General features: G+C 39.4%; 2 protein-coding genes across 2 annotated transcripts; both read left to right on the top strand.

Moving 5' to 3' along the window:
* LOC132978204 (elastase-1-like) lies at window positions 1–3001 on the top strand. The gene is made up of 8 exons (XM_061043330.1): window positions 1–159; window positions 461–558; window positions 677–777; window positions 1144–1269; window positions 2057–2193; window positions 2291–2433; window positions 2618–2767; window positions 2866–3001. Exons 1-8 carry the CDS (start codon window positions 66–68, stop codon window positions 2875–2877), a joined length of 861 nt encoding a protein of 286 aa, XP_060899313.1. The 5' UTR covers window positions 1–65; the 3' UTR covers window positions 2878–3001.
* Window positions 3002–7345: 4344 nt separating this feature from the next.
* Window positions 7346–12658, top strand: LOC132978203 (elastase-1-like). The gene is made up of 8 exons (XM_061043329.1): window positions 7346–7490; window positions 7605–7708; window positions 9223–9323; window positions 9642–9767; window positions 10327–10463; window positions 10815–10957; window positions 12174–12323; window positions 12556–12658. The coding sequence occupies exons 1-8, from the start codon at window positions 7451–7453 to the stop codon at window positions 12565–12567; spliced, it is 813 nt and encodes a 270-aa protein (XP_060899312.1). The 5' UTR covers window positions 7346–7450; the 3' UTR covers window positions 12568–12658.
* The last annotated feature ends 66 nt before the right edge of the window (window positions 12659–12724 follow it).

The raw sequence follows: 12724 nt of genomic DNA, 5'->3' as shown, positions 1-12724 counted from the left end.
GTCACATTAGAATAACAGAAAACATCTCACTTTTTCACGCCAGCAAAGGTCACGTTGAGGTATAAATGACGGAGGGAAGTTTTGGTTCCTTTGCAAAAACGTTCCGACACAGTGCAGACATGCTGAGGTTTCTTCTGTTGACAAGTCTAGCAGCCTTGGGTAAGAAAATAACCAAAAACAATTAATTATTGAACTCATTCTGTCTTTTTCTCTCTCTCCTACTTTTCATAAGTCAGTTGCTCTGTTATCCTGTCTGTCACTCAGTTTTTAGTTCAGTCAACACACTGGAGTTCCAGGCTGATATTCTGCTCTGCCAGTAAACTCTTGCACTCTCGCTGCACACTTTTCTTGTTTCCTTTTTTTTTTTTTTTTTTTCTCCAGGATGAGAGCAAATCACATTATGAGACTTCTGGGAGAGCATGATTCTAAGTTGAGCCCCTTGTTTCTTGTTTTTAACCAGTGCTGGCTGAGCTGGGGCCCCAGCCCAGGTACCTGGAGGACAACCTTGAAAGGGTTGTTGGAGGTGAGGTGGCCAGACCCAACTCCTGGCCCTGGCAGGTAACTCAACATTAAAGGATACAAACACAGTTTTGGCAAAACAAAGTGACCTATCAATTCAAATTCCCCCTTATCAGAATCAGAAATAAACTAAACTATAGTTTATTTCGCCCATTAGATCTCTCTTCAGTACAGATCTGGCAGCAGGTTCTACCACACATGCGGAGGAACCCTGATTCAGAGAGGCTGGGTTATGACTGCTGCTCACTGTGTGGACAGGTAACAGAATTATTATCTCAAGCACAGGCTTCCCTTTACCTATGTGAGTCATTTTTGATTATATGGCTTCAGTATCTGCAGCTCTGATTATGATATCCAGATATTTCAGTGTTTCTAAATGTCACGGGCATGAGGAAAGTTCTCACAGTATTATTTGTAACATACCAAGAGAGTTTATTTATGTTAATAGAGGTTAAGAAAAGACTCAAAATGAAGGATTAAATAATAGCAGGGTATTGGTGCCTTTGGGTCTTAACTTGTTGCATCAGATTGCTCAATAAAAAAACATTAGTATGAGTTGCATCTATATCATGAATTGTTACCATTTTTTGTTTTTCATTGCTTTTTTAAAATTGTATATTGCAGTAACAGGGAATGGCGCGTTGTTATCGGCGAACATGACCTCAACAGCAACAGTGGCACGGAGCAAATCAAGACTGTCAGCAAAGTTTACATCCATCAGGGATGGGACTCCAGCAGCGTGGCTAATGGGTGAACATTCTCATTTTTGTTTCCACATTCAAGACCTTTAAAGAATATTAAACGCACATGTGTCTGTTGAACGCAAGGTATCTGTTATAAAGAAGATGACTACTGTGCTGGCAAGCTAAGGAAGAGTCAGTGTATCACATTCTGCGGGGTTGATTTGTGGTTAATATCTGAATCTGGAACTCAAACAAACAACAACAAAAAAAAACTCTATCTCTGATTAATATAGAGAGGAGGACGGGTCCAGAGGGGTGGCATTCAAATCTGATTGGCCAATCCTGGCTGGTGCCAACCCAAAATCCCTGGCGATGATTTGGTTATTTTATCAGAAGCGAGACATATGCTGCATTCATGTGGTGTTGGACACATCGGAAAAAACAAATTTCCGAGTTATAAAATACACATCAACACCTGCTCAAATCGGAACAACAACTTTGTTGTTGTTAAGGTTGAGATGTTATACAAAGGAATATGACTTCTGTATGATACTTACATGTTAGTTTTTAATAAAGGTATAATTAGTGGTGTGGAGACAAAAGGGTAAACAGACACTGGTCATTCACATGTGTGCGCACAAATACTTTGCGTCAAATTTTGCAATTGAGAATATTTAAAAGCTTTATTGTTCATACTTTTATTGTTCATATTTAGTTATTGGTCAGCTTGTATTTCATATAAATGTTGAAAATAAAGAACGAAATCAATAGAAAACATTGTGTGATATAATATTTCTATGATCACTCATTTCTCTCATTTGGCATTCATGTTAATCTATGGATCTCCTCCTCAGATTCGACATTGCCCTGCTGCGTTTGTCCTCTGACGCCACCCTGAACTCCAATGTCCAGCTGGGCTCTCTGCCTCCTTCTGGCCAGATTCTGCCCCACAACAACCTCTGCTACGTCACCGGATGGGGGCGCACTTCCAGTGAGTTGGTTGTATGATCCCCTGTGGGCTTTCACAGTGCCATGGTTTTTAGTCTTTTCTGCAATACATTTTACCTGTCTGATTTCCCCTTGTGCAGCTGGTGGCAGCCTCTCCTCTCAGCTGAAGCAGGCCTACCTGCCTCTGGTCGGCCATGAGACCTGCAGCAGCGGCGACTGGTGGGGCAGCACTGTCCAGCCCACTATGGTGTGCGGTGGTGGTGGTGCCGAGGCTGGATGCAATGTGAGTCTTCTCTTATACATGAAAAAGTTTAATGCTCAATAGATAACAATTGCACTTAGTCTTAGAATAATTTTTTTTTTATTGTATGCCTTTGTATTATCTGTGAGTTATTTGAATTTCATATCAACCACAACCACTATCAACCCTTGTTGCACATTCCTTAAGTTGCTCTCATTTCTTGCAGGGTGACTCTGGTGGCCCCCTGAACTGCCTTGTTAATGGAAATTACCACGTCCATGGCATTGCCAGCTTTGTGTCTGGTTATGGATGTAACTATCCCAAGAAGCCCACCGTCTTCACCCGTGTCTCCGCCTACATCGGCTGGATGGATGCTGTCAGTATTGAGTTATGGTTTTGTAGATTATCATAACTCCTGTGAGTTTTTGTGGTTATCTGATGTTTAATCCCTTATTTGTGTCTCCTGTTTTCCAGATCATGAACTAAACAGAGGAGTCATCCATCGTGCAGCAAACAAAGACAGAGACCACATTTCCCCACCAATATTTCTGCTGTGCTTATTCCCTTGACTGGTCTCACCCTTCAGAAAATAAACTTCATTAAACATTGACTGATGACTCATGTCTTATCGAGGAGTTTATGCAACCACAGTTATTTTTGTCATTATGAAGGTTACAAGGTTACTTCTGTCTAACAGTAGGCATCAAATTATCCTCCTACTCTGAGGAAGACTTGTTTAAAAGACACTTAAACATAACAAGAAATGGATCATTAAAAGTATTAAAACAGGCTGTGAAAATTATTGTTTCAGCACTTTGAAATACTTGGAAAGCTCCTTTAATGTTTAAGTAAATTCAATGTTATGTGGCAACACGCTGTCACACACTATCACAAACTCTGATAACGTCTGAGAGGGACCACAGGTGCCACTCTGCCATGCTCAGCAGTGGTCACATCAAATGAAGGTCAGCACAGAGAACAAGAGAAAGAAACGTTTTAAGAAATGTTAAGTCGCTGCAGACATGTTCATGTTTCTGCTTGTTCACTGTGCTCACAGCTGTGGGTAAGACATTTCAAGGCTGTAATTTAAATAGTCTACTGCTGTCCTGTCCAACATTTACATTCAATTAACAGAATTGGGAATCCATGTTTAAATTGTCTTTTGATTAGTTACCTCTGTGCTCCAGTGCTGGCTGAGCCAGAGCTGCAGCCCAGCTACACAGAGGAGCAGCATTGTAGGAAGTGTTGCGGGAGGGGAAGAGATGATTTCACATAGCTTCGGGTAGTTGCCTTGGCAGGTGCAGTATTGCAAAGCAACATACCCAAAAAGAACTTGTTAAGTCAGTGAATAGAGTCAGAAACCAGGCAGAGAGAGAGAGTGGGGAATGACATGTGGAAAAGAAGCCACATGTCGGATTCAAACCTGGGCCGCCGCTCTCGATGACCTTAGCCTCTGTTAAGGGGGCTCATGCACTAACTGCTAGGACACCAGGGCCCCCTGATCACTTTTTTAACAAGCAAAATATACAAGCACCTCTTTTTATATTTACAATGTCAGTTGCACTTGTTTGTGTTACGTCCAGGTTATTTCCCAATATCCTCTTGTTGAGCCTATTACTCTTTACATCAAAACTAACCCTGAAACTCTGATGAACAGCAAACAAAGTACTTTTTATGAGGCCTACTGCTTTTATAAATCCAAAAATGTCCTGTTCAGTGTGGCATGTGAGCGTTGTCAGCACTCAGCAAGTTAACTCTATGACAGAAATGGGACAAATTCAGAGACGAATAGAGGGTACACAGAGGGGCCATAGCCTACCAGGGACAATTTAGTTATCTTGTTCTGAGTCCTGACATCAAACAATCCTGAGTGAACGCTGCTTCATTTTCCAGCCTTCCTGCCCTTTTTGTTAATCTGCCTTTCTTTTTCTTTCTTAAATTCATCATTTGTTTTTCCCCCATCCCATGAAAAAAAAGAAGAGAAAAGGCCTGAATGGTGTTTCATAAACAGAATGCTTCTGTTACTTTCTGCTGCCTCTCTGGTGGATTTGTGACATTCTAAAGGAAAAACGGCTACAAGCACTGTGGCACTAATGGAGGGTACATAAGATGCATGACAAGGTGCCCTATATATAGTGGGAAGGGTCCATATGTTGCTCAAGAATCACAATGGAAACATCTCTGGCAGATACAGTTATAACTGTCTGTATTTTAAGACAAAAAGCAGCACACGCTGTTGTATATCCCTTTCACTGGTTCTCCAGACTTCTCCTTCCCACATTGTTTTTTTTGTAAAATCTGCTAGATGTCAGTAAATGTTACAAATACATTTAATAAACTTTTCTTTTTTTTTTAAAGATTTATTTTTGAGCTTTTTAGATAGGACAGTGGATAGAGTTGGAAATCAGAGAGAGAGAGAGAGAGAGAGAGAGAGAGATAGAGAGAGAGAGAGAAGGGGGAACGACATGCAGGAAAGGAGCCACAGGCTGGATTTGAACCTGGGCTGCCCTTCTTGGAAGACTACAGCCTCCATACATGGGGCGCCACCAGCACCCCATAAACTTTTTACCTTAGAACACTGGAGTATCTTCCATATATATGTTTAAATAAGTCCCTTTGAGGAGTCTGTAACAATGATCCATGTGAATGTGTAAGTTAGATGCTCCCAGCTATAGTTTTATCAGGAATGCTGTTTGTGGATGTTTCCAGCAAGACTCTCAACATAAAGAGATTTTATTTTTCAATTAGTTTGTTTTGCTGATTGAATAAATGAGATATATCGTGTTAAGTATTGAGCTTAAGAGGTGCAGGTAAGTGGATTTTCCTACATTTTGACTATACACTTCACTGTATAAAATATGGATATCTTTAACCTTTTTTTTGTAGTACAACAGAGCTAATAGAAAATTGTGAATAAAAACAGATGTTATTTTAATACTTTGCGTTAAATGCTAAGTGCTTAAATTGAGACGAAGCCTGTGTTGATGCTGACGTGCATGTTTATATTTATAGGGGTGGTATGACCTGTCTGTAGGTCAGGTTTTGGTAAAAGGCGGATTTTGGGCTAATCCAGCATCCAGAAGACCATCCGTCGACAAGATCATCCACCATAGAACTGTAAGCAGCTAACTGGATAGTGAGCTGAACCTTCGAGACCTCGAGAGGGATTAAGAAGACTGTTTCTTCTAAGGAAGAACTTTCTTCGCTACTTCATAGAGCAGAAGCACAGATGAAACAGAAACACACACCTGGATTGAGCCCCAACGAAAAAGACTGGGCTTAGACACTTCAAATGTTTGTTTTATTTTATGTGCACACTTTATTAATTTAGTTGTTAATTGCATTAGTAAATTGTATATTGTGATCTTGACCTGCAATATTTGTGTTCCTAACATACAAAGTTTGCTAATGTATTCCTGTGTACGTCTCTTGACTGGTATTCAGACTTTGGGCTCCAGGTGTCCTAGTCTTCTGATGTTTGTCCACCTTCAACACTTTATTTACAGTAACATGGGTTAAAAACAACTATGCCTTTTCCCTGAATTTTATCAGATATGTTGGTAGCTATGACACACCAAATGTTTTCATAATTTGGTTTACATTTAACGTTAAAGATAATACTTGTAGTTGTAGTAGCATTTTTTTTTCAAAAACTGTTTGAGTGGAAGTTTAATAGACCTCCTTTTTGTTTCTGCGTTTACTTGAAAGTTGGACCCTGTTCCCACTGAGCTGTTAATAAGTGCATAATAAAGTATTTATTAATCTTTATAAGTAGTGTTCCCACTTTAGATCCAGTACCTGCAGAGGAGCTTTATTAACTGTTAATAAGTGATAATAAAGTATTTATTAACCTTTATAAGTAGTGTTCCCACTTTAGATCCAGTACATGCAGAGGAGCTTTATTAACTGTTAATACGTGCATAATAAAGTATTTATTCATCTTTATAAGACATTAATATGAACCTAATAGAGTCTTATCAATGTTAATAAACATCTTATGGATGTTGATAAGTGGTCTATAACAAGTTTATTTGTGTTAATTAATATCTCACAAGCTAATTATAAATTAATTTATAGTTTAATTAACACTCATGAACACTCATGAATGTTAATAAACATCTTATTAATGTTTATGACCGTATATAAAGTGTTAATAAGTTTCTAATAAAGTATAAGTGTCTTATAAGACATAATAAATGTGTTAATTATGCCTATATTAACACTTATATAGTCTTATTTGTGTTAATAAGAATCTAATAAGGTCTTTTAAGTGACTTATTACCTGTTATTAATGCTTATTACAAGCACCTTAATATAAAGTGTTACCGCTTAAAGAGGAATATTGTAATGTAGCCTCAAGTTGTTACTGTGAATTTAAATTCTGATCTTAATCTGATATAAGAAACAACTTTCAACTTGTAGAACACATCATAATCTTTGAGCATCACCTCCTCTCTTCATGTTCCTCTCTACTCTTTGCAAAAATGCATTTTGTTTTAAAACATGGTTGTAGAAACAGACAATTATTGAGTTCAACTGACATATGGTTTATGTAACCAAACAAGCTTGAATCACATTATGCTATGAGTATTGTACTGTGCTGTGTAAACAATTTTTTTTTTTTTTGACAAATCCCAGTATGTGGTCACCTTCAGTTGAATCTCCGGAAAAAGAGAACCGAGTCGTCAAAGTTTAAAGTCTGAATTTTGTGAGATTGAAATGACTCTCAAGAGTGTTGTTAACTGCAGTCATGCACTTGAGAAATATTTCACAGTTAGAAGAAGCATTTCCTTTGCTTACAGTCATAAACTGTCAAAAATGTCTGAAAGTGAAGGCCAATACAAGTGGGAAAATAAATTCAGACGCTGAGTCAGCTACTCCATATATGAATACCCTCTCTGTCCCCACTGTACTGATAACTGTGAGACAGAAACAGGTGGACATGTGCTGGTATCGAACAGGTTTCACACACACAGACACAATCAGGAGTGGTGGCCTGAGGGTATAAAAGAGTGATGGGAGGTTAAGTCCATGCAGAAAGTTTCAGTAGACTGCAAACATGCTCAGGTTTCTTTTGTTGACCTCTCTCGCAGCCCTCGGTAAGAACTGCCTGATTCTTCCTCTCCTTTGACACTCAGCACACACACACAAACGACTCCTTACAAACTCATTCTCTTGATCAATTACTGACTGTGATACTTCCTATGTCTCAGTGCTGGCTGAGCTGGAGCCCCAGCCCAGGTTCCTGGAGGATGACAGTGCTGAGGAGAGAGTTGTGGGAGGTGAAGTGGCCAGACCCAACTCCTGGCCCTGGCAGGTACAGTACATTATACACTAATAAAACCTCTACATGCAGCCTTACTGTCCCTGGTCTTGTGCATGCTGCAGACTCTGATTATCAAAGTAGATGAGGTCTACCTTTGAATCTTTTTTCTCTTGCCTGCAGCATACAATGTCTCTGAAAGAAAGATCTTTGCCCATGATTTGTGTTAAAGTCTAACATGACTTTAGCTGAGGATTAATTAAAAAAATCTGATTCTCAATACAAGGCTTGTGTTATCTTAACCTATGACCTTCAGGTAACAAGTCATGTCATCATGACAGATAAACTCACTTTGAGATCTATGCTTTTAATTTTTTACAACAGAAATATAGGCTACAGTTTTACTGGAGCAAAGAATTATTCGCCAATGTAGCAATTTATTGTTTTATAAATGTATTGTTTGCCTCACACAAATGCCATGGGTGACCCATCTCTGCCATGTTGGCAGAACTTTTGTCCAAACTTAAAACTCTTAGTAAGATCAACAAGTGTAAAAACTTTTGCTTAACTTTGCCTTGAGAACTTGAATTTCTCAACATGTTCATTTGTGTATTACTTTGTTTGCCTCGAGCAATTACTTTATGAAGAAGTGTTTATTTTGTTTGTTGTTTAAGCAGCCAAACCTTAATGGGAGAAATCTTGCAATCAAAATTCCACTTCAACCAAATAACACAAGAATACAAGCAAAATGTTTCAAGTATCAGATTACTCTTTATGCAGAATAGATTCTGTACTCAAGGCCCATTTTGGGACAGATATTACAAATGAACGAAGGCTTTAAGTGTTGCGGTGTGTTGCAACAGTTCACTTGCTTCATTCTTGTCGCTACACAAATAAACATTTGATAAATAAATACTGTAACGTGTCAAATTATGTAGCCGTGAATGTCCTTTAAGATATCTGGATTCTGCAGTTTAATTTTTACCATGTCCATCACAGGTGTTTCTGCTAGTCTTGTTGCCAAAAAAGTTACTACTTCACCAACCTTATTAGCTCTTTCATTACTTATCATTATTACTGCATGTCTTAAGTCCTGCAGTACTCTTGTAAGTGCCTTACTGGACACTATTGTGGGTACACAAGGCCCAGAATCTACAGTATAATAATGCATCATATTTTATATCCTGGTTAAATCTTTTCAAGGAATAAATTGATAAGAGAGCAACTATATCTTAAAAATAAATTTAACAGCATACAAGACCAAAGACACTACCTCGGGAAATGGAGAGAAAAAATTTTAGCTGAATTGTGAATATTTAATTAAAGGTTTGATCATTAAGAGGGAGGGTAAAATAACACTTGATCGACATCTTTCCTCTAAAATGTAAATCAGTCCCTGCAACATAAACTTCTGTGAACAAACATAAAGTTCATCAGTAGAATTCATGAGTGGGCTCTTGTCTGTCAAGATTAATTTTATGCTGGGAATGCTGCCAAAGACCCCTTAGCTAGAATATGCATATGTCAATTTTTGATATTTGTACTGCTTTCTGTTCTCGTTTCATTAGATCTCTCTTCAGTACAAATCTGGCAGCAACTTCTACCACACCTGTGGAGGCACCCTGATCAGGAGGGGATGGGTCATGACCGCCGCTCACTGTGTGGACAGGTACGAGTTTCACGCTTCACAGAATAGCTGCTGAGCCTAACAGTAATAAGAGCTATAGATGACAGGGGATGCAAGAGCTTGATATTAACATACCTGCATTTCATCACTTATGTCCTGGAGTTTCACAAGATAATCCATGTCAATTCAAGGTTGAAATCAGACTGCAGCGTTATTGTATTCCAGCCTGTTTTTAATAAAAGCAACAACATAGTTTCCATGTTCAGTATTGATTTTCAGCAGCTATCCTAATCTTTCACAAGAGCATCAACTGAGGCTACGAGTGGAAAATGAATATTATCATTTATCGTTCATCCACAGTTCCAGGACTTGGCGTGTTGTTCTTGGAGATCACAACATCAACTCCCAAGAGGGCACTGAGCAGTACATGAGCGTGAGCCGCGTCTACATCCACCCCAACTGGAACTCCAACAGCGTCGCCGGAGGGTGAGTGCTTCGTTGTCGGTCAAGGTTTTGACCCACTTCTGCAAACAAATACAGCACAGGCTGTTATATATACAGTATATATACGTCATATGATCCAAATGTGGAATGCATGTAGTTATTTGTTATAAGAAATAATGTGATGAAAAACGTCTGCAAGATTTCTGCAGTCATTTCATTTGTGATGCATCCTATGGTTGAACATACCCAATCATACATACTAACATAAGTACAGATAAAAACTAAGAAATTAATCTTCTCCATAATCATCGTTCTTAATGTAGAAGTTTGTAGCTTTCCTCTGTTTCAAAATACTACAAATTTAATCATCAGTTTCTTTATTATTTTTGGCATCACTCTGTGCTTCGGGAAACTAACAATGCAACTAAAACATCCATCAAAGGAATATCATGCAAATGAATCAGTTATTTTAGCAGCTCTGTACATAAAAGTTTAAAAACCACATACAAACAGCGGCCCACCTTTACACACAACCCTTAACGAGCTTCAGGGTAAAGATTAATAACTCTGTGACTTTGGTGCATATTTTCCCAACCTTCAGATGGGATATTGCTCTCCTGCGTCTGTCCACTGATGCTTCTCTCAACAACAATGTTCAGCTCGGTGCTCTGCCCCCCTCCGGTCAGGTCCTGCCCCACAATAACTTCTGCTACATCACCGGCTGGGGACGCACTCAGAGTGAGTCAACCCACAGAGTCCAACAGTTATATTACTTTTTATTTAATTCAATATTTATCTGCAATAAAACTACTTTAAATGGTAAATACATCTGAGCTTGCATCAGCACTGTTCTAGTTATTTTACACTGCAGGTCACACTGACCCATTCACTCCCATTCACACACTTTACAGAGGCTGCTATGTAAAGTGTCCATCAGGATTCATTTATCCCAACACATTCACAAACCACCACCAAAGCAGCAGGTTTCACTGTCTTGCCAAAGGGCGAATGAACATGTGGCTGCTATTGTCCTGCTCTAAACGTTGTATTCTAACACATGAATGATGATGTTTCTCTTGTTTTCCTCAGCTGGCGGTCAGCTGTCCGCTCAGCTGAAGCAGGCCTACCTCCCCGTTGTTGACCACAAAACCTGCACCAGCTACGGATGGTGGGGCAGCACCGTGAAGGACTCCATGGTTTGTGCTGGAGGCGCCAGCGAATCTGGTTGCCAGGTAAGATAGGCAGGAAAATAATGGCCCTTACATTGAGTATTTCTTTTAGAAAGAACAAAAGACTTTTCTTCTGATTTCATGTATTGTCAACATCATTTCTGATAAACCTGCAGTATTCGGCTCTATCTGAGGCAGACTCAAGTGACACCACTTGAGGCTTTATCAGATGGTTTTTCTTACACATACAGAGAGACTACAGACAGACTATCGTGCAAAATTAGTGGCGTTCACCTTTCATTGATCCCACAAATACAGAAAATGGCACGAGGAAAATCTTGTCTAAATAAAGAGTGACAAATTAAGTGATTAATGATGATTTGACTGAAGCATAATAAATGAGTTATAAGCAATTAATCCGAAAAAACGTTGGGTTGCCAGGTTGTGACTTCCTGTTGAGTAATTTGACTTTTCTGACATCTTTAGTGGGAATAAAAATACTAACACGATCTAGACCAAGATTAATTTATAAACAGCTCATTAAGCCTTTAGAATGGATAAGTAAATTTCACATTGTGATTTTACAGTGCAGTTCCTGGAGATTAAAAACAGCTTGTCATATTTTTTTTCCAACCTGCGGCCAAATGTGTGTTTGCAAAAGGCTCATGCTGGATCTACAAAGCATTACAAACTGATGGATTTTGAAGCTATTAGTTACAACTATTCAAATCTTATTTAAAGGATGTCTGTTGTGGCATTGACAATTCTTCTCAGCTCACATTTTTCTGACCCAGTTTCTGCACTTCTCTCCCAAACTTCAGTGTCACCCTGTGTTAAGAACAGCAGGACTGATGTTTAAGCACAAGCGGAGAGGGAGAAACACTGTAAAGTCAGAATTCAGTCCCACTACACCATGACAAAGTGAAATTGAATGCCCCCCCACTCCCCACCCACCCATCTCCCTCTGAGCTGAGGTCTGACCCCGTCCTGTCAAGAAAAGATATTTTGGGGGACACATGCGGGATTACTTGCTGCATCAGCAGGGGCGTAAGTCAGTTACAATGAACCAGGCTTGTGCTTAAACTGCACAAAGTGTCAAAGTTTTCGAAGTTCCCACTGTGTCCAAACTTTCTTGAGGCTGTAATGGATCGGACAGCGATACGGGAAGCAAGTAGGAACAAATGAATTGCATTGGAAAATGAGGTATGTGTCCTAACTCTTCTAAAAGGTCATGATTGGTTGACTCTGAGTATTTGTTTTGTGTTTTCTGTGAATTCAGGGTGACTCCGGCGGCCCTCTGAACTGCAGCGTCAACGGCCAGTGGGTGGTCCACGGTGTGACCAGCTTTGTGTCCTCCTCCGGCTGCAACGCCTACAGGAGGCCCACTGTCTTCACCCGTGTCTCCGCATACATCAGCTGGATGAATGGAGTCAGTAAAACCAAAAAAGCCTAAATGTTTAAGAAAAATCTTTAAATCATTAATGTTGGTTAGGCTATGCATGATTTGAGTCACATATTTTAGGCAGTAACTGAATGATTGAATAATCTTGTTCATGCACTCCTTCACCCTTTACAAAAACACGTCTACTATATTTGAGCAGCAATTAGACATGATTTTTGAGGATAATCACATAATGACTCATGTGTCCTTGCTTTGACAGATCATGGGTTGAGAAGAAGGACGATCACCATGGAGACGAGCGAAAACACTCATCTCAGTTTTCTGCCAAACTCCATCAGAATAAAATCCTCTTATAATTTGCATTTGGACTCTTGCTCCTTTGTTTGAATGTTCTTGCGTGTGGGAGACAGCAGACCTTGTTCATCTTC

This window comes from Labrus mixtus, chromosome 7 (genome assembly GCF_963584025.1).
Source record: "Labrus mixtus chromosome 7, fLabMix1.1, whole genome shotgun sequence".
In the NCBI taxonomy this organism is placed as follows: Eukaryota; Metazoa; Chordata; class Actinopteri; order Labriformes; family Labridae; genus Labrus; species Labrus mixtus.
The sequence above is the reverse complement of the archived record's forward strand: the minus strand, read 5'-3'. Positions and strand labels throughout refer to the sequence as shown.